This window comes from Filicampus tigris, chromosome 13 (genome assembly GCF_054856515.1).
Source record: "Filicampus tigris isolate MCC_2025a chromosome 13, RoL_Ftig_1.0, whole genome shotgun sequence".
NCBI classification, from domain to species: Eukaryota; Metazoa; Chordata; class Actinopteri; order Syngnathiformes; family Syngnathidae; genus Filicampus; species Filicampus tigris.
Genome location: NC_141229.1, coordinates 13,392,761 through 13,415,069, shown reverse-complemented (window position 1 = coordinate 13,415,069; position 22,309 = coordinate 13,392,761). Strand labels below are relative to the sequence as shown.

General features: G+C 42.7%; 1 protein-coding gene across 4 annotated transcripts in view; it reads left to right on the top strand.

Moving 5' to 3' along the window:
* Positions 1-22,309, top strand: part of LOC147137656 (signal-induced proliferation-associated 1-like protein 1) — a 53,033-nt gene that overhangs the window by 24,491 nt on the left and 6,233 nt on the right. For 3 of the 4 annotated variants that reach the window (XM_086049857.1, XM_086049856.1, XM_086049858.1), the window contains 17 exons: positions 1,256-2,946; positions 3,789-3,919; positions 4,852-5,040; positions 5,121-5,295; positions 6,073-6,176; positions 6,284-6,441; positions 13,371-13,950; positions 14,483-14,757; positions 14,891-15,145; positions 15,235-15,378; positions 15,658-15,815; positions 15,908-15,984; positions 16,546-16,955; positions 18,988-19,173; positions 20,483-20,645; positions 21,480-21,678; positions 21,756-21,905. In XM_086049857.1, the coding sequence (XP_085905983.1) occupies positions 1,467-2,946; positions 3,789-3,919; positions 4,852-5,040; positions 5,121-5,295; positions 6,073-6,176; positions 6,284-6,441; positions 13,371-13,950; positions 14,483-14,757; positions 14,891-15,145; positions 15,235-15,378; positions 15,658-15,815; positions 15,908-15,984; positions 16,546-16,955; positions 18,988-19,173; positions 20,483-20,645; positions 21,480-21,678; positions 21,756-21,905 (4,834 nt within the window). In that variant the 5' untranslated portion in view covers positions 1,256-1,466. The remainder of the gene's footprint in view (positions 1-1,255; positions 2,947-3,788; positions 3,920-4,851; positions 5,041-5,120; positions 5,296-6,072; positions 6,177-6,283; positions 6,442-13,370; positions 13,951-14,482; positions 14,758-14,890; positions 15,146-15,234; positions 15,379-15,657; positions 15,816-15,907; positions 15,985-16,545; positions 16,956-18,987; positions 19,174-20,482; positions 20,646-21,479; positions 21,679-21,755; positions 21,906-22,309) is intronic. The other variant, XM_086049859.1, reaches the window with a different exon arrangement.

The following is a 22,309-nucleotide window of genomic DNA, read 5'->3' as shown; positions in this document are numbered from 1 at the left end:
TAGAACCCTCATTTCCCCCACTGTCTAACTGCCAAATTGGCTCGATCTGCCAGGCATAGGATCATCTTCTCAGATGACTTTCAAAGGGCCTGTTTGCTTTTTTTTTTTGATGTGCAGCTTGCAGTATTTGATCCTGAAAAATGCTATTCTGCATTACAATTCAGTGCCCGTGGCTGCTAAAGAGATGGCGACTGGCAATGGTTAAGAAGAGGTCTGCCATCAGTTTGTAGAAGCACCCAGTTGATATTTCTCATTTTCTTGCTTTTCATGTGCAGTATCTTAACAAACAACTAAAGGTCCTTTAGCAATAGCATTGTTTTTGTGCTCAAACGTAAGCAGAACAGATTTACTGTTGTGCCAGTGTTAATGTTATTGGTGGTAGTGCAACCCATGATCCACTCTTGTATATGTATGGTCATTCAATGCACAAATGCTTGTCATCAATGAACAAAATGCATTCGACCGCTTTCACGGGCAGTATATTCTTTCATTTTTCTGCCCCCACTTAACTTACCTGATCAATGCAGTTATTATCATGCTCAAACGTTTTCAAGTCAGTTTGGAATGCTTGCCGGGCTTTCATGCTTTGCCTCAGATGTTTGTGCTATATTTGCTTGGAAAGCCCGCACACCCTTATTTCAAATTGCACATGTCAGTGACTTTTCACTACATCATAAAAATCCATCAGTGGAAAAGCAGGCATGTTGGTCTGGTTTGTGGGATCCATGTGCATCGCATCCAAAGCAAGCTTCTTTTTTTTCAATGTCTAAATGAATTAATGTTTGGTTGTTCCAATTTTAAGTTGTCTGTTGTAATCACAGAATAAATAAACAAAGTGGCCACATGATTTTTGGGTGTAAAATGCATTTCAATGTCCATCATTTATATGCAGATTTTTGCTATTCTTGGGCTGGTCCAGTTGCTATTCCCTGCAAATAGCAGGGGTCCACCGTACTGTGCAAAACTTTGGGGTGATCATAAGATTTCGGTGCTGTCCCATATTTGTGCAAATGTGGAAATAATTGTGAAGAAACAATTGTGTTGCTGTCTAGGCCATATATGATTATTAGCAGGGGTGCATTTAAGTGGTGCACCGGTGTGCATGAGCACTGAAAATATTAAAAGTGCACCAGATTCAACTGTCTCATTGTGCATTTGCATACGTAGCATTTTGAATTTCCTTTTTGGGGATTACCTAGTCATAAAAAGAAAAAGTATGAGGAAGTACCTAATATTTATTTTTGTGTCTTTACAGGACAGTGTTTGGAGTAACAACATGCTAAGGGAAGGCTTTGTCGCAGCCGCAACTGTGATGCAGGCTTGAGTGAGGAAGTGGTGGGCTTGCCCCTTCCCCCTTTTTTCCCCCTGCTGACAATCAACCTGCTCATGAAGTCAAGGAGCAGAAATCCATTCCCAAGGCAGCCATGTCTACCTGCTGAGTGCCTTTAGCCTTCGGCGCTCGTGTCATGACCAGCCTTAAGCGCCCACCAATGGAGTGCACCGTTGCGGGCTCCGTCGCTGCCACCGATGAGTTTTACCCTCGCCACATGCGCATGGTCAATGGTGGCGTTGTGCCGACCCGCACGGACAATGTCCATGGCAACGTGAGCACAGGAGTGCCAAAGATGGGCGTACGGGCGCGCGTGGCCGATTGGCCGCCAAGGAAGGATGTTTCACGGGCCCTGTGGCACTCGACCACGGAATCTGAAATCATGAGTGTGCCTCTGAAAAATCACATTAAGTTAGGATCAATTATTAGCCCTCAGGACTCGTCAATGCTGCGAAATATCCACAATACTTTAAAGAATCGAACGCAGGCCCAGGCTAACAACTATTGCACAGACACTCGGTATTTGTCACCAGGAGACTACAGGGGTCCGCCGCGCCGGAACCCACAACAGAGGCGAATCCGTCAGCGCAGCAACAGTGACATGACCATCAGTGAGCTGGAAGCCGGTGGAGACAGCGGAGAGGACTGGGGTCCGCCACTGGGTGCTAAATGGTCCCCCCTTCACCGTGAGTACGGCAGCACATCTTCAATAGACCAGCACGGGGCTGCTGGTGAGAGCTTCTTTGAAATGCTTAAAGGCTACCAAGGGGAAGTAGACCAGCGTAGCCCAGCCCCAGATCAACTGGAGGACATGCTGAATGTGCGGCCCAAGCAGGCTACCCTTGACCTATCGGAGAACGCCACGGACGGCCAGCCTCCAAAACCCAAGGACAGGGAGAAACCTCCAAAGAGACGCACGAAATCGGAGACTGGGGGCGAATCTATATTTCGTAAACTTCGTAACGTTCGGGGAGAGTCCGACTCGCCGCGAGCTGGATCGGATGTCGAGGACAGTCGAATGGAGGAGATGGGGCCCTCGCTAAAGCCTTGGGTTTGTCAGAAAGGCTTTGCCCACTATGACGTGCAGAGCACGCTGTTTGACCTCAACGAAGTCATTCAGTTGCGGCAGAACGCCGGTCGGAGGAAGAACAACACCACCACGGGGGCTTCTGCCGCCGCCGTTGCCTCTGCTACCTCCACACTTTCATCCACTCACAGCCTTCCGTACAGCTCTCCAAGTGGTAGCCAGGAGGACCTCAACTCCCGAGAAAGCCCTGGCCTGGATTCAGGGGACGAACAGAGCAATGAGATGCTGCTCAGTTGCCCCTGCTTCCGAAATGAGATCGGAACAGACGCCAATGCAAGGCACAGATTGGGAGCAAATGGGGCAGGCTATTATGGACTTGTCGGGGGTGTAGCAGGTAGCTCTGGGAACTTGAACGGTGAAGGAAACATGTATGAAAGCTGTGTAAGCACACACTGCACCAATGCTGGAGTAGCCGTGCTGGAGGGACCGAAGGAGGGTCCAAGCACACTCAGCGAAAAGTACAAACAGTACATTGTGGAGCATGTGGACCTTGGTGCCTACTACTATCGAAAGTTCTTCTACCTAAGGGGTAAATGCATTTAATTGTTGCCATTATTCATATTATATGATTGTGTAGTCACAAAAGTACCAATGTGGCATACAGTGACATCACAGATTGTTGTGTTATACATATCTACTTCTACTATCATGGGAATATACCGCTAAAAAAAATAAATCAATGCAATATCCTCTTAAAGAGGACGTCAACCCAAACATTTTTTTTTCCAAGAATATGTTCTATGCAAGCCCACTAGTTGAAACAAGGCATTCTGGTAAATATTGCGTTTGTGGAATAAGAGTTAATGCACCCGTTTTTTGATATTGGGGGCAGCCATTTTGTCACTTCTGTTGACTGAAAATGATATCACAACTGCTCAGGGCACAGCTAATGACCAATCACGCCTCACCTGTTTTCTGAAGGTGAGCCGTGATTGGTCGTTACCAGAGCTCTGAGCAGTTGTGATGCCATCTTCAGTCGACAGAAGTGACAAAATGGCGCCCCGTGAGATGGCTAAAACTGGGTCGATTTTGCTAATTAACTCATATTCCACAAACGCACTATTAATCAGAATGCTGTTTTTCAACTAGTGGGCCTGCTGGGAACATATTCTTGAAAAAAAAAAATGTTTGGGTTGATTTCGCTTTAAAGACACGAAATACTGACATTTTTTGTACATTTGTGTTTAAATATGCTCAGAATGTGTTTAAAAATGACTTAATAAGTTTAAGGGTTTTTAAAACGTGAGAGATGTAAAACTGTTCAAACAATGTTTTTTACATGATCTGACTGTATCACAGACTTTTTCATATACTTTGTGATAAAAATGGGTTCACTGTAATTCTTCACCTTCCATGTTTCCTCTGTCACAGAACACTGGAACTACTTTGGGATGGATGACGCTTTAGGTCCAGTGGCAGTGAGCTTACGCAGAGAGAAGTTGGAGGAAGACAAGGATCACGGCCAGCAGTATAGCTATCGCCTCATCTTCAGAACCAGTGAGGTCAGTGAAATTAATGTTTGCTGTTCATACAAAATGGAGACAAAAGTCTTGGGACACTGTACTTATTTAGTGAATTAATTGAGGATTGTGCTAGACTACTTATGCCTCATGCATTGAATACACCAGTTTGAGCGAGACACACAATCAAACAACAACATTTGGAGGAGAAGGAGATTTACGACAGTTGCGTTCTCACGGAAGTGACATAACCCGAATTTGAGCTCAGTATTAAGTCAAAATTACAGCAAATATTTGTATTAAAAACACTTCTTGGCTTTAGACATCTATTCATTAATTGAATGTAAAAAAAAATAAAGTAGAATATTTTACACTTCCAACTGAGTGGAACAGTTTGGGAAAGCCCTTATTACATGGACATACATTCTTAGACAGTTCCTAAAGCTTAGCAGGCAGAGGCTTATTTTTTGAGGACAGGTGCTTGTTTTTAAACCCCACCCGTCAGCCCCAGCACACACACACACGCACACACCCACCCCCACACACACACATACACACGCATACACACACATACACACACATACACATAAAGACTGGAGTAACCACTTCTAGCCTGTCTCCCAAATATGGTGAACACAGGTTCGTTGTGAACACGGCAGTCTCAAGCCTGTAATAGAGAAAGTATTCGGTCTGCGTGTGATTGCAAAGTTATTGAGTTCACACTCAGCACTGCACAATGCAGACTCTGTGTACTGAGATGATTCAGACTCCCGCCTCTTCCTTATTTCCTCTTGAGTCGTAGTCTTCTGTTGTTTTAAGTCAATTATATATTTTCTCTGATGTTCGGGGAGGAATTTTGTTTTCTTGGTATCTCATTCTCCAAGAATAAAAAACTAAGATTTTTGGGGCGCATTCATTCTGCTCTCCCATTCCTCACTTTAATCCGCTCACCCTCCCCATCTTTGTCCATTCAGCTCACTACACTCAGAGGTTCTATCTTGGAGGATGCAGTGCTCTCCACCTCCAAGCATGGCACTGCCCGAGGGCTGCCCATTAAAGAGGTCCTGGAGTACATTCTGCCAGAGCTGGATCTGCCCTGCCTCCGACTGGCCCTCAACACCCCCAAAGTCACAGAGCAGCTGATGAAACTGGACGAGCAAGGAGTAAGAGTTGTTCAATAACACCTCAGGAGTACCTTCGATGACAGTATTGACAAAATTTCTTTGTGTGTTTTTATTCCCAGCTGAGTTTCCAGGTAAAGGTGGGGGTGATGTACTGCCGAGCCGGTCAGAGCACTGAGGAGGAGATGTACAACAACGAGATGGCGGGCCCCGCCCTGGAGGAGTTCCTGCAGCTGCTCGGGGAGAAGGTTCGCCTCAAGGGCTTCACCAAGTACAGAGCCCAGCTGGACACTAAAAGTAAACACACTCAAAAGCATGTGTCAAACTACTGGCCCGCGGGCCACATCCGGCCCGACATTCAGCTACCATACATCCAGCCTGTAGGACATTTAGTGTCTTTACTATTCCTAGAGACAATGACTTTGTCTGAAACAAACACATATGAGCTACTTGCAAGAGAGTGATAATAACAGCTCAAGGGGCCAGATTCACCATTGCCAAAAGTTGCAATAATTTAAAATGCAAACGACTAGTAATGACACAACTTCAACTGTTGCACGATGCCTGTACAAAATAAAATCACAATTTGACCAATGTGCTATTTGTAACTACAGCAAAGCAGGGAAATGCCTCCTACTCCATAGCGGCCGGCCCGGTGGTTGGTACACAGACCACTGGTATACAGTATCTTTGTTCATTAAATTATGGTATTTTCCCCCTCATCAATTAAGTGTGATTTAAAACGCAGTACAATATTTTTTTGTTTTGAACATCTCAGCACAAAAGTGCATACTGTTATATTATTCATTATCTAATGGAAATAATACAAGAAAGTGAAAATATCAAATGTATATGCACCAACCCCCGCAACACAATGGTTCAATGGCTGACACTCATCCATGCCACACTATTGTGTACATTGTCAGACGTAAACGGTGAAACTGATCCCGTGTGACCCCAACGACAACACGCAAACATAAGAATGCAGCATGAACTGAAGGGCATGGTAGTGATGGCACAATGGTCTGGATGGAAGTACTTTTTCATTTATAATTTTTTTTCCACTCTCTCCAGCGGACTCCACAGGCACACACTCGCTGTACACACCCTACAAGGACTATGAGCTCATGTTCCACGTGTCCACTCTGTTGCCTTACACACCTAATAATAAGCAACAGGTAAATATGGCAAGTTTAACAATATGTTGTGTCTCCTATTTTGGTGGTCAGAAGCTTTTCTGATGTCATCACACCTTTCTAACAAGTACTTGTGTGTCTTTGACCAGTTACTGAGAAAGCGCCATATTGGGAACGACATAGTGACCATTGTGTTCCAGGAGCCCGGTGCACACCCCTTCACTCCTAAGGCCATTCGCTCTCACTTTCAACATGTTTTCATTGTTGTAAGGGTGCACGATCCCTGCTCAGGCAACACATGCTACAGGTAGGTCCTTTTAGTTACTAGTAATATCCAGAGCTGAGCATCACCTAACCGCCACAGAGCTCCCGTCTGCAATTTTAAACGACCCACCCACCAGTCGGTCCAAGTCAGCCAAACGGCATCGAGAACGGACTTAACCTGTACCACGACACACGCAGGTGCTGCACATTTTTTCTTTGTTTGGCGGCGTGTCTTCTCATGCGGCGCCTGCGTGTGATGTGAGGATTACGTTCTCGACGCCGTTTGGCTCTCGCCAACGAGGGACGGACTGTGACCAAGTGGGTTGTTTAAATATGCAGACAGGAACTCGGTGGCGGTTAGGCGATGCCCAGCACTGGTAATATCATATAGCATGGGGAAATGGCATACAGTGAAGTGCGTGAGCCGCCGTACGTCACAGGTGATACGTTTCAGACCCACCCACAATACATAAATGTATTAGCCTTATTTAAATGCACATGAACTTTTTAAAGTATTCCTTTGGGCTTATTCTCGCTCGCTCGCACAGTTGTCCAAATAAGAGGCAAAGTGTGAGTGGTTATTTCTAACTCCCAGTTTAGGTTTACTGTAAAACTGACACATAAAACAAATGGTACTTGAACTGTGTATATTTAAACAGCAAAATGCTGAACTAAAACATATAACGATGTCCAAACAAAGTCCACTAGCTTGATGCTAACATATAATGCAAAACGTCATAGCTGAGCGAACAGAAATGAGCATGTAATGTTGATGTAAAAAAAGCTACTTCTTTCAAATTTTTAATTATTACACCTTTCCAGTAGACATTCTGCTAGTAGATGTATATTGTAAAAAAAAAAAAAAAAAATAGTGGGGTGCAAAAGATGAACATCAAAATAGTGAGGGAACACCGTATAGGTATACAGTACACTTTGGGCGGGACAGAATATCTAAATCATGGTTAACTGCCATGTGGTTTTTATTTTTGCTTGATTTGAAATGTGCATTGTAAACTATTGGAAATTAGTTCAACCTACGTTATACATATTTTACAGCTTTGGGACACATTTTAATGTAGGGATGTAACAAGTTCCCTCTTTGTTTGTTCTAAACTACTGTCCCTGCGAGTGTCATTATTGAGCAGAATAACGTTACCACAGGCCATAGTGTGTATGCAGCGAAAACTTCCCACAGCTCGTCATTTTGTCCTTCTTTATACAGTAAACTAGTTTCGACAGTGCTAGTAGACTCCATTTTGCTTCCACACAACAAGACAATTCAAGAAAATTAAAACAATTAATTTCCCATGTTTGGCTTTGAATTAATTAATTTCTACACCTTTTGGTTTTGTCACATTAAGATACATACTGTATCTTGGAAAGACAAAATTAAATACTGTAGAGTCTACCGTCTCAAGGTCTGTGGTTTAGAATCCGTGTCCACTTTGAGCATACCACCTTGAGGCTGACAAGATGATTGATGTAAGATGACCAGCTATGAATAAGTCCATATCCAGAGACTGAGAATACCCATAATAATTCCAAGTAAGTCCCAGTATTGCATGCTTTGCAATAACCCTGTAAGCTACTCACCACTCAGCAGTGCATTAAGACAAAAAGCATAGTCTGGAAGGCATGGGTCACACTCAAAGTGAATACTGTGAACATCATCTCATCCTCCTGGTTCTGTACTAGGTATGGTATAGCTCTCCTGTCGACACGCACAAGAAGAAAGGCTCATTCAAGAATTGGAGGACAGTTTAGTAATTCATAATAATTCATTTTTATGAATTATGTTTGACATATATTTTGCCGTGTTTGGCACAACAATCTTACAGATACTCAGGAAACCGAAAAACATGTTTAAAAATATTGCGATATAAATTCTTTACAATTAAATTAAGTGCAATTTTATTCAAATGCTGATTTAATTTAGGTATTCCTTTAATTAGAGTAACAGCATTGCAAATCAGTGTTAATGATAGAGTTTTTGCTCAGCAGTACATGCTAGTTGTGGTAGCTGCTATGCTAAGTAGGCCAGAACATAATCAACTATATATATATATATATATATATATATATATATATATATATATATATATATAAAGAAAAAGAAAAACTTGATATGAGTAAAAGAGTTGCATTGGTTTGAGTGACACACTCAATTACGACTGAAAGCATTGAAAAAAATATTGCAAAGAAAATAGAAAAAATCAATGATTTATGGTACATCCTTGTGCTGAGTCTTTTTTTTCACTTTCAAAAAGGTTTCAGTAACAGGGTTGCATGTTGAAAGACATAAATTCAGAGCATAATTGCTATTATGTAAAATATGTCTGTGATAAAACAAAAATGTTTTAACACACAAAAAAATAAAGTTGAATGAACTTAAAATTTCAAGGCAACAAACTGATGAGATTTTAAGTTGGGCAAGTCAACAAATTCTTTTAAGTTTTGCTAATGCAAAAGTTGGCTTTCCCACATTTGAGTTTACAGAAATACAAGTTTACAGACCTAACTGTCCCTTGTATTGTACCCCGACTTAAAGATATAAATAAAAACCAACTCAGCAACTTGTTTTGAAGCAAACTTGCTTGCTTTGTTGTGCTAACTGTTACTGCTACCGTAAATGTCAATAATTTACATTTGAAAGTTGTTCCAACTTAAATTAAGTCCCAAAAACTATGTGGTGACAAAAAAGTCATACGAAAATGCTGATTTGAAACTTTTTTAATCTGTTATACCATGCATATATAAATTGATCATGAAGAGGGAGGGACAAGAGAACTCTTTTGGGGGTTTAAGAGCAATTTTCGTATTTTAAATACAGTAGTACTGAGGAATCACTGTTACTACAGAAACATTTACATTTCGAGTCAGGACAAATAGAGTTTAAAGAACAGGGGCATGTTTTTGTATGTTGTGGATTAGTTGAAATGTCATCAAGGGGTACAAAATGTCCCATAAATGAGTTTGATTGTGAGAAGCTTGGCACTGCGGCTCTCTTCAAATGGCTAATTCTTGGTCTCACCGTGTCTGCTCCCTTGTTTGAATGGCACACCTCCAAGCCAATACACTATGTCTACACATTGTCGCTACCTCTCCTTCCTTCTCTCCTCTTACCTTTTTCTCATGGCCACTTGCGCACCCTCGCACACACTTTTTCCTCCCTTGCTCGCTAATGCGTTTGCGAGGCTCGCTCATCTTCACACACGCTGACAATAGAAGCGTCCGCCTTCCTTTTACTCCCAGCCCACCACTTTGCCTTTGGGCAGCATGAGCCGGAGTGGTCTGAAGGAGTTAGCGGCATGTGCATGAAGTGCTCACTTGAGCCAGACATGCATGTGATTGGGAAGGATTGTGGAGGGCAGAGTTTCCCAGAGCTCAGCGAGACTACCTCAGGAGCGGACGGGTCAAACTTGCCTTCTGTATTGCAACCTGCAACCTGGTCAAGATTGGACTAAATTATTTGGAGACCCTTTTCGGAAAGATATTCGTTTCGACTGACCAACGACTGTTTGGGGAAGTACCTTTTTGGGTTTTTAGATGCAAAAAAGCGTGATATTCTGGTCCTCCTGGTTTTCCTTCTGGATGAAATTGAGAGGTGTGGGACAATAGTGGCACTACCCCACCCAGAGGTGCTCACACCTCCCCTGCCTTTCCTTTGTGCACCAGTTCATTCTTGATTGTCAGCGGACCTCCCATGGATGCCTTTCACCGATGATGTGCAAACAAATGTTGGTCTGGAGTTTTGTCTAGTTGTTCTGAGTGAGTTATAACAGCCTACTCTAGTATTGTCATTGTAAGCAAACATTCTGGGTATTTTGAAGAAAACACTGTGGAACCGGGAGGTAAGTTTTGACTCCTTGTGTTGTTGATGCAAAGGTTTGGATTCATGACAAGGATTTCAGCAGATTACACCCACACACAAATGTATTCCGCACTTCTTCCGTGCAGTGCGTTTGATCGCTACGCTTCATTTTGTTGAGTCATCTGGTTATTAATAGTTTTCTGGTGGGATTCGATAATGTGCGGTCACACTGGCGGTCACACTGGGTCAGAATGGAGCATTAAGAGGAGCGGCCCGGGGCCAGCAGGGTGCTAATCTGCTGCTTTCAACCGCTGCCCCATCGTCACACTGGGCTGCAAAGACAGATTGCGTAACTTCGTCTTTGTGTAGGAAATGAAGGCTGTTTGCGTTTGCTAGCTCAAGCCACAGTGGCACTCGTCCAAACCAGAGCAGTGCAGAGAGTGGCAGGTTGTCAACACTGGCTGCTGCCCTGTCAACTGGGATGGGATGTATAGTATTTATATCCAGGGTTTAGTCAGGCGTACTTTGCAACATTCCTCCTACTGCCAATGGCTGTGTTTAATGAAGTGGATGCAAACTTGTCACAAGTGTCATATCCACTTATTCAAGGCCACTTTTTTTCCCCACACTGACACTTTCTCTACTAGTGACTTTGTTTATTCTATGTGCTGTGCGTTTTACAAACTTTGACATAGTTTGATGGTTAGATGGATAAATAATAATGTGCCAAATAGTTCATTAAGACTTCTGTCGATTATATGGAGTTCATTATTGATGAATCACGTTTTATCATCGATGGCGCACGTCACGCATAAATGCTCCAACATGCACTTAACTCGTCGTTCAAATATCCGCCGGTACACATTTGTTCAGCACACCAGGCAGAGGACTTACTTTCCTAATGCTAGTTCACTAATTCATAAAAACTCAACCTCAGGGTAGGCCTTTGTAGGGCCAAAGGTTGGTAATAAGAGAAGAATATGTGATCAAGAAATTCTAACCCCAGGTTAAACATGTTCAAACAATACAACCGGGGCAGCCAAGTATTTCTTTCAGAACCAATCTGCTCTTAGTCCTTGCAATGAATGACAACGCATCTCAGAAACAAGTACCGTCGCATTTTGGAGACAGCGGTTAGGTTTCTATTATAGGTCCCAGAATTGGAGGAAATATAGAACATATGATTAACACATCTGCCTTACAGTGAAAAACTTTGACTGACGCAGATCATTCAGAAATTGGCACAGGCCTTCCTGTGTGGAGTTTGTATATTCTTACTTGGCTTTTCTCAGGCTACTCCAACTTTCTCCCATGTTTGAAAAAACTATGCACGTTAAGTTCAGTGATGACTGACAAATGTCCATAGGTATGAATGTGAGTGTGAATGGTTGTTTCTCTAGAATCAGTGATTCTCAAAGAATAGAACTACTACCGGTTGTACCCAGGCTCATTCACTTGAAAGAATTACTGCCCAAGTAGAGTTCAGTTGTATTGAACTTTTTAGTACAATTTTCCTATATTTAGGTGTAGTGTTAAAGAGGAAGTCAACCAAACATATTTTTTTTCAATTGTGTTCTATGCAGGCTCACTAGTTTAAACAGGACATTCTGATTAATGTTGTGTTCATGGTATATAGCAAAATCCACCTGCTTTTAGCCATCCCAGGGGGCGTCCAGTTTGTCACTTCTGTTGACTGAAAATGACATCACAGTTGCTCAGGGCTCAGATAACGACCAATCATGACTCAACTTCAGAAAACAGGTGACCTGTGATTGGTCATTACCTGAGCCCTGAGCAACTTCAATGTCATTTCAGTCAACAGGAGTGACAAAATGGCCTCTGATATGGCTAAAAAACGGGTGCATTTTGCTATATACGATAATCTCAATATTAATCAGAATGTCCTGTTTCAACTAGCGTGCCTGCATAGAACATATTCTTGAAAAAATATGTTTGGGTTGACTTCCCTTTAAAGTTAACTAAACTGTGCATAATGTTACAGTGACTTGCGATAGTATTATTTTCATGGACGCTTTGACGTACTACGTCATTGACATCATTGACACACTTTGCGTTTCCATTTAATCTGTAAGGACAGTCAGCTAGTTTTCTCTTGAATTTGAGTGTGATGACAGTTGAAAAAATACAAGATAAGTTCAAATATACTAACATTAGGGATGCTCCGATCAATCGGGCACCGATCATGATCAGCCGATTTTCGTGAAAAAGAATATTCGATCAAAGCCTTTTATTGTCGATCAAAACATCCGATCACCCGCAGCTCATTCTTCGCAGCCTACAACCGTGTTTTGTCCCTCCCCCTCTGCCCGCTGCGGAGGCGAGGCTGCTACGTTCACACCAACTGCGGTGGGAGCATTTCTGGCGGCGCGTTTCAATTGGAGTCAATGTAGTTCCCCCGGGCGGGCGCAATATGAATGATGCTTTTGGAGCGGTGTGACGTCGTCACGTATTAAACAAGTCAACTTTTTTGACAAACAGAGCCACTTTAAAAACTGAAAAAAAAAAAAAGAAAGAAAGCCGTCGAGTGAACAGGACGCTCATTGGCTTCCGAGACGAAATGGCAAAAAAGTTGATTTGTTTAATACGCGATGACGTCCCACCGCTCCAAAAGCATCATTCATGCCGCGCCTCAACAACCGCGCCCGCCCGCGCGAGCTACATTGACTCCAATTGAAACGCGCCGCCAGAAGTTGGTGTGAACGTAGCATTGTCTGCTGTGTGGAGTTTGCGTCTTGTAATACTGTATATGCCATGAAAAGGTACCTCGCGGAGGGGAGCATGGCCAAAAGTTTCAACACAACCAACTTAATCCGTCATTTGAAGAACAAGCAATTGGGAGACTATGGTGAGTTTACGGGGCTCACTGCATTGAATAAAGTCAAGGCGAGCAGATGGCGTATGGCACGCATGCTGCAGCTTGTTATGCATGATGCGTTACTGTCACAGCGCAGTATACCGGTAGTCACCATAAATAAATGGAAAAATATACAGATATTCCATGAGATCGGAATCGGTATCGATATCGGCCGACCTCACTCATGCATGATCGGTATCGGTGTCGTAAAACCTGATCGGAACATCCATAACTAACATACAGTAACTTGGCAGTAACCTTACTAAAGCCTTTGTTTTCTCCACAGTGTGGCAGTTAGCCGCTCCCAGGACGTACCCCCCTTTGGTCCACCAGTCCCCAAAGGCGTGACCTTCCCCAAGTCCTCCGTCTTCAGGGACTTCTTGTTGGCCAAAGTCATTAACGCTGAAAACGCAGCCCACAAGTCGGACAAGTTTGGCGCCATGGCGACGCGCACCCGACAGGAGTACCTGAGGGACTTGGCTGAGCGTCACGTGACCAACACTCCAGTGGAACCCACCGGGAAGTTTCCCTTCATTTCTCTGGCGCACAAGCGGCGGGAGAAAGTGCGGCCGTACAGTGGGGCGGAGCTCCGGAGCCTGGGCGCCATAACCTGGCAGGTTCACGCTGAAGACCAGGTGGCAGGTGCGGAGCGGGAATGCCTTTTAGCCGTTTCAAACGACTTCGTAATCCTCCTGGATCAGGAAGCCAAAGCGGTAGTGTTTAATTGTGCCACGCGCGACGTGATTGGTTGGTCAACCGGAAGTCCCGCCTCCTTGAAGATCTTCTACGAGCGTGGTGAAAGCGTGTCACTTCGTTCCATTAATAACAACACAGAAGACTTTGGAGAGGTGGTCAAGAGACTCGAGGTCAGTGGACGCCTGCTTCTGTCTGTGAACTCATCTTGTCAACAAACATTTGACTCTTTTCCAATGCAATGCTACTTTACAGTTACAAGCGCTGATTCTGTACCATACGACTGTCATTTGTGGATATGCTTCTGCATTGGGCATAACAACACAAAGCCATTTCTCACTTTTTAGGCCTTTGATTGAGTCCTTTTTGTGTCTTAAAAATCATAGTTACTAGCTACGGAACTACGAGTACTGTAAAAAAAAAAAAAAAAAAAACGAATCCAAGTGTTTAAAATAAATTTTAAAAACCCGAATGTGTTTAAAATAAAGAAGGCACACATACTGTACCTATATCAGGCTCCATCAGTGATGTGAGCCGTGCTTCATTGAATAGTAAATCCAGTAAATCTATCACAACAATATCACAATCAGCAGCTGCTTGATTATGTAATTCAAAGTAATGAGTGAATGATTACTTTCTAAACTTGTGGTTTCATTTGTTGTTGTTGTTTTTTTTTTTTTTTTTTGCATTTATCCTCCAACTTAGCTGTTGACCAAGGGCAGTCAGACCACAGAGATGACGCTGCGTCGCAACGCCCTGGGCCAGCTAGGTTTTCACGTAAACTTCGAGGGCATCGTGGCTGAGGTGGAGCCCTACGGCTACGCCTGGCAGGCCGGGCTGAGGCAAGGTAGCCGACTGGTTGAGATCTGCAAGGTCGCCGTGGCGTCGCTGTCACACGAGCAGATGATCGACCTGCTCAGGACATCTGTCACCGTCAAAGTGGTCATCATTCCTCCACACGAAGATTCGACACCGCGCAGGTAGTCCCTCGGTCTGACCTTTTAATCAAGTAATTGGACTTTTAGCATTGTATTTTCAGATAATTAGATATTGAGTATGATTGTTATCTTTTCATTGTGTTGCTGTGCTATACAAATCATTCTGTTTCCACAGAGGCTGCTCAGAAATATATCATATGCCCCTAGTGGACTATAAGAATCACAAGGAAGGAATGCCCTATGAGTTGAAGTTCCCCTTCCGCCCGGCCACCAACAGCAACACCAAGTGGCCAAGAACATCCTCCAGCCCTCTAACGCGGCCTGCGGGCTCGGGCGGTACGCTCATTAAGGCCCCTCCACCGGACTTCGGCAACTCTGCTGCCATGCCGCGTAGTGTGTCCAGCGATGGCCGGCCGGTAGTTCCCAAAAGGTTGACTATAAGCCCAAAGTGATCAAACTTTTAGACACTCTGGTATTGTTATCTGACCGCCGTTTGGCATTGTCTTCTTTCCTCGCCAGGTATTCACCTGGAAATGAAAACTATGCCCTTGCCTGTTCAATTGTGATGGGCCGCACGCTCCACAACACAAACTCCCCCTCTGGCCTCCCCTACCCTGACAACATGAGCTCCAACCACTGGAGGCAGAAGTCTATGCCTGAGGGGTAAGGTCATTTCTCATTTTTTAGAATATCACAGGTTTAAAATCAAAACCCCTCAGAGCTTATATAGACAAACAAGCATACTGTACACACTTGCATGCACATTTACACTTGCTTAGGGTTCAGTGAACCTAGCATGCCAATGTCGATTCAAACTTCAAGACTCAGACCTGTCAAGCAGACATCCTCAACACTAGGTCATGGTGCGGCCCTATGAGAAATGGAGTTAGTGTAAACAAAGCATCTACATAGTAGTAAATACCCATGACGCCTCTCTTCTAGGTTTAATAACAACAACTGCCAGTCCCCTGTGTCATCAGCGCGACTGTTGCCAGGTGACAGTGCTAGTGCCATCAAAATGGGCTCCAGCACAGGAGCTGCTTGGTCCCGAAATGGCGAGAGTGAGGTAGCATGTAGACAGGTGGAAAAAAACACTCAAGGTAAGATCGAGTTTCTTTTATGGCAGTATTTGAATAAAAAGTGTCGTGGCACAAAAGGGAAAATTTCTTCTCTGCCGTGTCGCCGCTGGCAGAAACTCAGAAGGCGCTCATTCCTCGACTCCAGCCACCAGAGCAGAGTGGACATATTTCACCTAACAAGAGCGCTAAGGTGAGAGGGACATGTAGACTATTTTGATTTTCCTGAGTGTGAAATCACACAAAGTCCACTGTCAAATATGGAACATCATTAAAGTCAGTTCACTTTAAACCTTGTCGCTCATCAAAACCACACTACTTGGATGGAAGTATTGGGACTATGGATTTTTGAGAAAATTAATTATTTGACTAATAATGTTTTTTTTGTATTATTATTAAACCTCTGCTTCATTTTGGTTGGTAGATACACTTTATTTTATACAGTATTTACTATAAGCCTAACCTATATAACCAACATGTGTATGTATAACAACGCTCATATTTGTTGTAATCCAGATTAATTCATTGCTTGTTTGTTAGGAAAATACATGGGTAGAGGACCTTGAAAAAAAATCATTCATTAAATCACAATATTGAGAAAAGAAATCATAAATGAATTATTTTTCAAAATAGTTCAAGCCAAGATATCATGATGGTCACTTTATTTTCCAGCAAATTACTGTACTGTACGGAATCACACCAAGAGAATCACTGCTCTGAGATATAAAACCTTTCTGTCTTGCGCGTTGCACAGGTGGATGCGCCATATTCCTCCAGCCAGTCCAGCAGCAACACACTGTCAAGCAATGCCTCGAGCTCCGCCCACAGCGATGACAAGTGGTACGAGGTGGGCTCGCGTTCGGGAGTGCGCGGCGATCTAGAGCTCGGCACCTACCTCCAGGGCACGTCCACCGACAGCGGCATCGACGCCACGTCCTTCATCGCCACACAGAGCAGCACGGCGTCCTCCAACGCCGCCTTCAGGGCCGCGGACGGCGTCCCGTGGCAGGACGAGGGGGACGGGCAGGGAGGGGACGACACTTCGCCGCCCACTCCTGAGTCCCTCGTTCCTGCTGGAAGAGGTGATGAGAATCCTTTGAAGAGCCCGTCAGACTTTCCTGATGCCACTTCCTACTCCCTGAGTGACTCCGCCTCCCACTCCAGGTGTGCACTTGCTGTAATGTGTTATTTTGTCCTCAAATGTATTTCATATACAGTGGTGCCACATTGTATATTTAAATACTGCCGGCTTAATTCTAGCACTCACTGGAAAATCCTATTGACCGGTGAGCAAAAATTAGCATTAGATATAGGAACACATACACAGAGGTAGTATAGAAATACTCATGGGCATATATTCTTTGTAATATGTGAAAAAAATGAGTTACATTAATAAGTTTGCAACTTCCTTTTTCTACTATTTATTTCCTTCAAAGTGTATTTCCTGGTGTGCGCCACACTGCCCCTAAGAGGCCAAAGAGCACACAGCAGGAATCATTTTTATATAGTTTTCTATTAATTCTATTTTAATGTATTATTATATTTTACTTACTTAGTTAGTTCTTTTAAATTATATTTAACGTTTCCTTTTTGTAGTTGAATAAATGCTAAATGTTTAAATCAATAAATAGTATGTATAGTATACCGGTACTATAAATTCAGTTAATCTCTTTTACCATCGCTTATTATGTTTTTATACAACATAGCGATGTCTTTCTTAATTAAAGTAATCTCTTGGGGTGGCTGAAATTGATTAATGGTATTTCAGTTCTTTTCAATGGGGAAAATTGATTTGTTATACAAGTAGATCGAGTTACCAGCTTGGTCATGGAACGAATTGAATTAGTCAAGGTACCACAGTACATCCTGCATCATCGCAGGCGAAAAAGTCAGACGCTTTGCGGTTTGGGTTTTGAACAAAGGATGTGCCTGCGTATGTATGGGCGTGTGTGTGCGTGCGTGCGTGTGTGTGTGCGCTCTCCATCCCCCAGTATCCATGATAGAAAGGAAATGCTTGAAGTTGCTAAAAAAGCAGACTGTGAGCTCAGCACTGTTTCCCCCCCGTCCTCTTTTAAATCCCACTTCCTTTGAATCAACCAAAGCTCCCTTCCCTTGCTTCTTCACCCAGCCAGAAATAACTCGACGTGTACATTGGAGCCTTTGTTTTATATGTGCGTGCACGTGCGCACGCACACACACGCGCGTGCGCGCAATTTGAGGCTTGAAAACTTCTGCTTCTGCAGATGATGGGCTAGATGCAAGGACACCGTGTCCTGTTTTTATTATGGCTGAATTAATCAGCAAGCAACTAGAGAAAACATTTTAGTCATTGAACTGCTTTCTTGCATTTGAAAAAACTACTTTAAAGCAAGAAGGGAGCATTTGGATGCGCATTTAGGGCAAATAAAAGATTATATTTCTGATTTATAGTCACTTATCTGATGCCATGTTTTCTGAGCAGAACATAGGTGACTATCTTTGGAACACGGAAAAGGAAAAACATTATTTCCTTAGTATTTTCTGACATCCCCAAAAAACGTACTTATTATTATCCATCTTATATGCTGCTTATCCTCATTAGGGTTGCGGGCGAGCTGCAGGCGATCCCAGATGACTTCGGCTGAGGGACTAATATTTATATCGGTTGATGAAGTGATATTCATTTTCCACGTTGTCAATGAAGGAAATTAAGAACTAAAACTCTGATTAGAACTGCACTCTCACTGTGCTTTCATCCACTTGCCTCTTGTAATACAGTTGAGTATAGTGAACGTTTATTCATGGCACAATGGTGAAATTCACATTTTTACAGCAGCAAGAAGGTAGCTTCATCGCACAATAAAGCTGGATTTATTGTACGCTGCAGGTCCAAGTGCCCATTCCGATTCAATGTCTAGTGGCACATATCAGACAAGACTGTTTACATTCATGGAATAAATGAAATAACCCAGATGTGCAGACTGCCAAATTGCACATAAATAATTCCATAAGTGACAACACGAAAGTAAACAGTCCTATTAAAACACTAAAAACTGTCTATTTCTATCATCATATCAGCCCTTGTGGTCTCATTTGGCTCTGTTGGATTGTCGCGTGCCTTTCATCAGAAGATGTGCCATTCAATCTGGGATTTTTTTTCAATTTATGTAGCCATTTCGTATATCTCAATTGGCTCTTGTCCTTCTGTTGTCCCCAGCAGCACACTGAGTTCTGGCCCCTCTGGAAATCAGGAGGAGGCGACAACCGACACCTCACCCACCTCTCAGAATTCCCCGGGGCCCAAGACCTTCTACCCGAGGCAGGGGGCCACCTCAAAATTCTTAATCGGCTGGAAAAAACCCGGAGGCACTGTTAACTCTATCGACTTTGGCAGCACTCGGAAGTAAGTTTTCTCTGTCTGTGAATACTTTAAGATGCATCTGGTCCAAGTTGTCTTTCAGGGTAGGGAGAGAGATGCATCCTACGGCTTCCTGCTGTTTTGCTTGATGTATGACTGACTGGGAGTGAATATATAGGCTCACTTGTCATGTTATGCCGACTCCCCCTCCCCTGTTTTTTTAATGCAGGCAACACTGACACCATGTGGTATTGAATAAAGCTCTGAGAGCTAGTCAGGCATTTGAAAATGTTATACATTTTCATTTGCATTTTTATTCATTTATCTTTTTTTTTTTAAATCTTTTTGTGAAACTTCATTGTTATAAAATTGTTGGTAAAATCTTCATGTTAAAATAAAAAAGAAAAAACATGTAAGAGTATAAAATATAATATCAAATTTTACTATAGAAATGTATTGTTTTATTAACTCATTCACTGCCAGACATTTTCAGACCCTCTTTTACCTTAACGTTTGAAAAAATATATAAATAAATTCCTGGGATTGAATGGCTGGACTGTGAAAAGACAAGTAAATTCGTCAATGGCAGTGAACGAGTTAATTAAGAATAATATTTGATTTTACTTTTGTTTATTTTATTTTATTTTTTTAATTGAATGGTAAACTGAATAAATTGGAATGTGTGATGTGTGTTCCGGTCATCCATCTATCCGTCTATTGTATTATTAATACAAAATTTGCTGTATGAACAGATTTATAATGAAACTATATTACCAATATATGTCATGTTTCAGCAGATTCGTTTTACTTGTGTTTTATGTGAATAGCTAAATGGAGGTAATAATTTGATCCAAAACCAATTTTGAGTTTATTTTGCATGCAATTGACCTAGTGTATGTACAGTAGTTGTGCACAACATTTTACATACCCTGGCAGAATTTGTAAGATGCATATCATTCTTTAAAGCGAAACATGAGTGATCAAGCAAAGTCATGTATTTCACTTCCAATGGGATTCAAATTAAATAGAAAAGCACAATAATTACAAAAAAAGATAGCGAGAATAAAAATAATGAGATGGTGCCCGTTCAGTCATCTGTCATATTTTCCCCCAAAATGCTAATATTTAGCATATTTCTACCAAGGTATGTGTGTGTACAAATATAGATTCAAAAAAAGCATCTGATCGTCACAAAAATGCAGCTGTTTGAAAAATCGGATTTGAGCTGCAGAGCAAATCCATTCAGTTTTTCTTCAGTTGAATGGCTAAAAGCATTCCTGGGATGAACATCATTATTGAGGAGAGAGCAGCTGTAGCTACAGTGCAGCAATGCTTTTTTTGCTCTTCTGTCCAGACGGCACCAGAGTGATGGTCTCCTTGTCAGTCAGCCGCAGCTCAGAGCCAATCTGCGGGGCTCACAGTCGCCCCAGCGACACACTGCCAAGTCCAGCCTGGAAGAAGACTTGAAGAAGCTCATCATGCTTGACAGCCCTCCCCCCACCACCACTGAGGAGAAGGTATCCAGGCAGATGATTCACTTTGAGATCAATGTAACAATTTACAGTGGTCTCTCCAAAGTTGAATGTCAATATGTCTCTGACATCAAGAAACTTTTACAAGTCTCTGGTGGGCTCAAACAGGAAGCCTGTGATGAGACGACACCGGAGTGTCAATGTTTGCAATTCGCAAATACACCCCAACTTTACACATGAGAGGTCTTGTCAAACACTAGTTTTCTAAAAGTCGTTGGAGTTCAAACAAAATGTTCTGGAAGAACATGCCTCAAAAGTGATACAAAACTTGCAGTTCAAAAACATACTGAAGTGTGCCATGGGCAATTCTAATGATACTCAATGAGCATATAAACAAATCTACCGCAAGTGTTATTTTTTTGTGTGTTTTTTGTGACACCGACAAGAAAACCATGATAGCCATAGCACAGGATTGGGAATGGGACCAACTATGATATGATATGAGCAACACAATCAATTAAATGTCAAGTGCAAATTAATGCTAGTATTAATATAGGGCTGGGCAATTAATTGAAATGTGATTGTGTGTATATATATATATATATATATATATATATATATATACATATATATATATATATATATATACACTATTGATAAAGCAAATCAACCATACTATTGATAAAGCAAATCATTTCAATTTTTAACTATTTCACTACCGAACATTTTCAGACCCTCTTATTCCCTAATGTTTGAAAAAAAATTGAAAAAGATATAAATAAATTCCTGGGATTGAATGGCTGCACTGTGAAAAGACAAATACATACGTTAATGGCAGTGGATGAAATAATAGTGGTCTCCCCCTCCCCTTCTCCCAAGCCGTTCCCTGCCCCGACGCCTACCCGGCGCTCCCTCCAGAGGACCCTGTCAGATGAGAGCATTTACAGCGGGCAGAGGGGGTCCATGTCCAGCGACAAGCGTGACACCCCCACTGACCTTCTGTTCAGCTGCTCGACCGTGCCGCGCTCGCCCACCGCTCGCAACGCAGCCAGCCGCCGAACGTCGCACAAATCCCTGGGTACAATTTGGCTAATAACGCTAAACAGAGTTCGAATCTGTGCAGTGGCGTTTGACTTTGCGCTTTCTCCTTTCCAGGAAACCTATCTGCACCGGAGAGCACCGATTTAGCGCAAGAGAAGGCAAAGCAGCAAGTTCAGGATCCTGCCCTCATGCCCCTCCCTGACACCAGGACAGATGGCCCGCTGGACTGGGCCCACCTGGTGGATGCCGCCAAGGCCTTTGAGGGTAGGCTCATGTTGGAAAATTTGAACTGTGGGGCAGTGGTTGTCAAACTAGGGTTCCTGAACCAATTACTCTTCTGCACCTTAGTTTTGGGCACATTAAAATCTCTGATATAATTGCGATGTATCGTCACAAGTTTCAAATATTGCTTACTATACTTAGAGTATATTAATGACGTCATATACTTGTACTGTACTGACTTAATAAACATTACTTAATATGTACAAATATTTACTGCAATTATGAAATGTATTGCCACAAATCTGCGCAATGCAGCTGCATAATAGTATACCGCCACTCCCCACACAACTCAAGAAGGCACGCTCGGTTGCTGCCGTACTCACTGTTTCTCAATTGGTTGTTTTACATTTATGGCCTGGATTTTTTTTTTTTTAACAAATATTTGC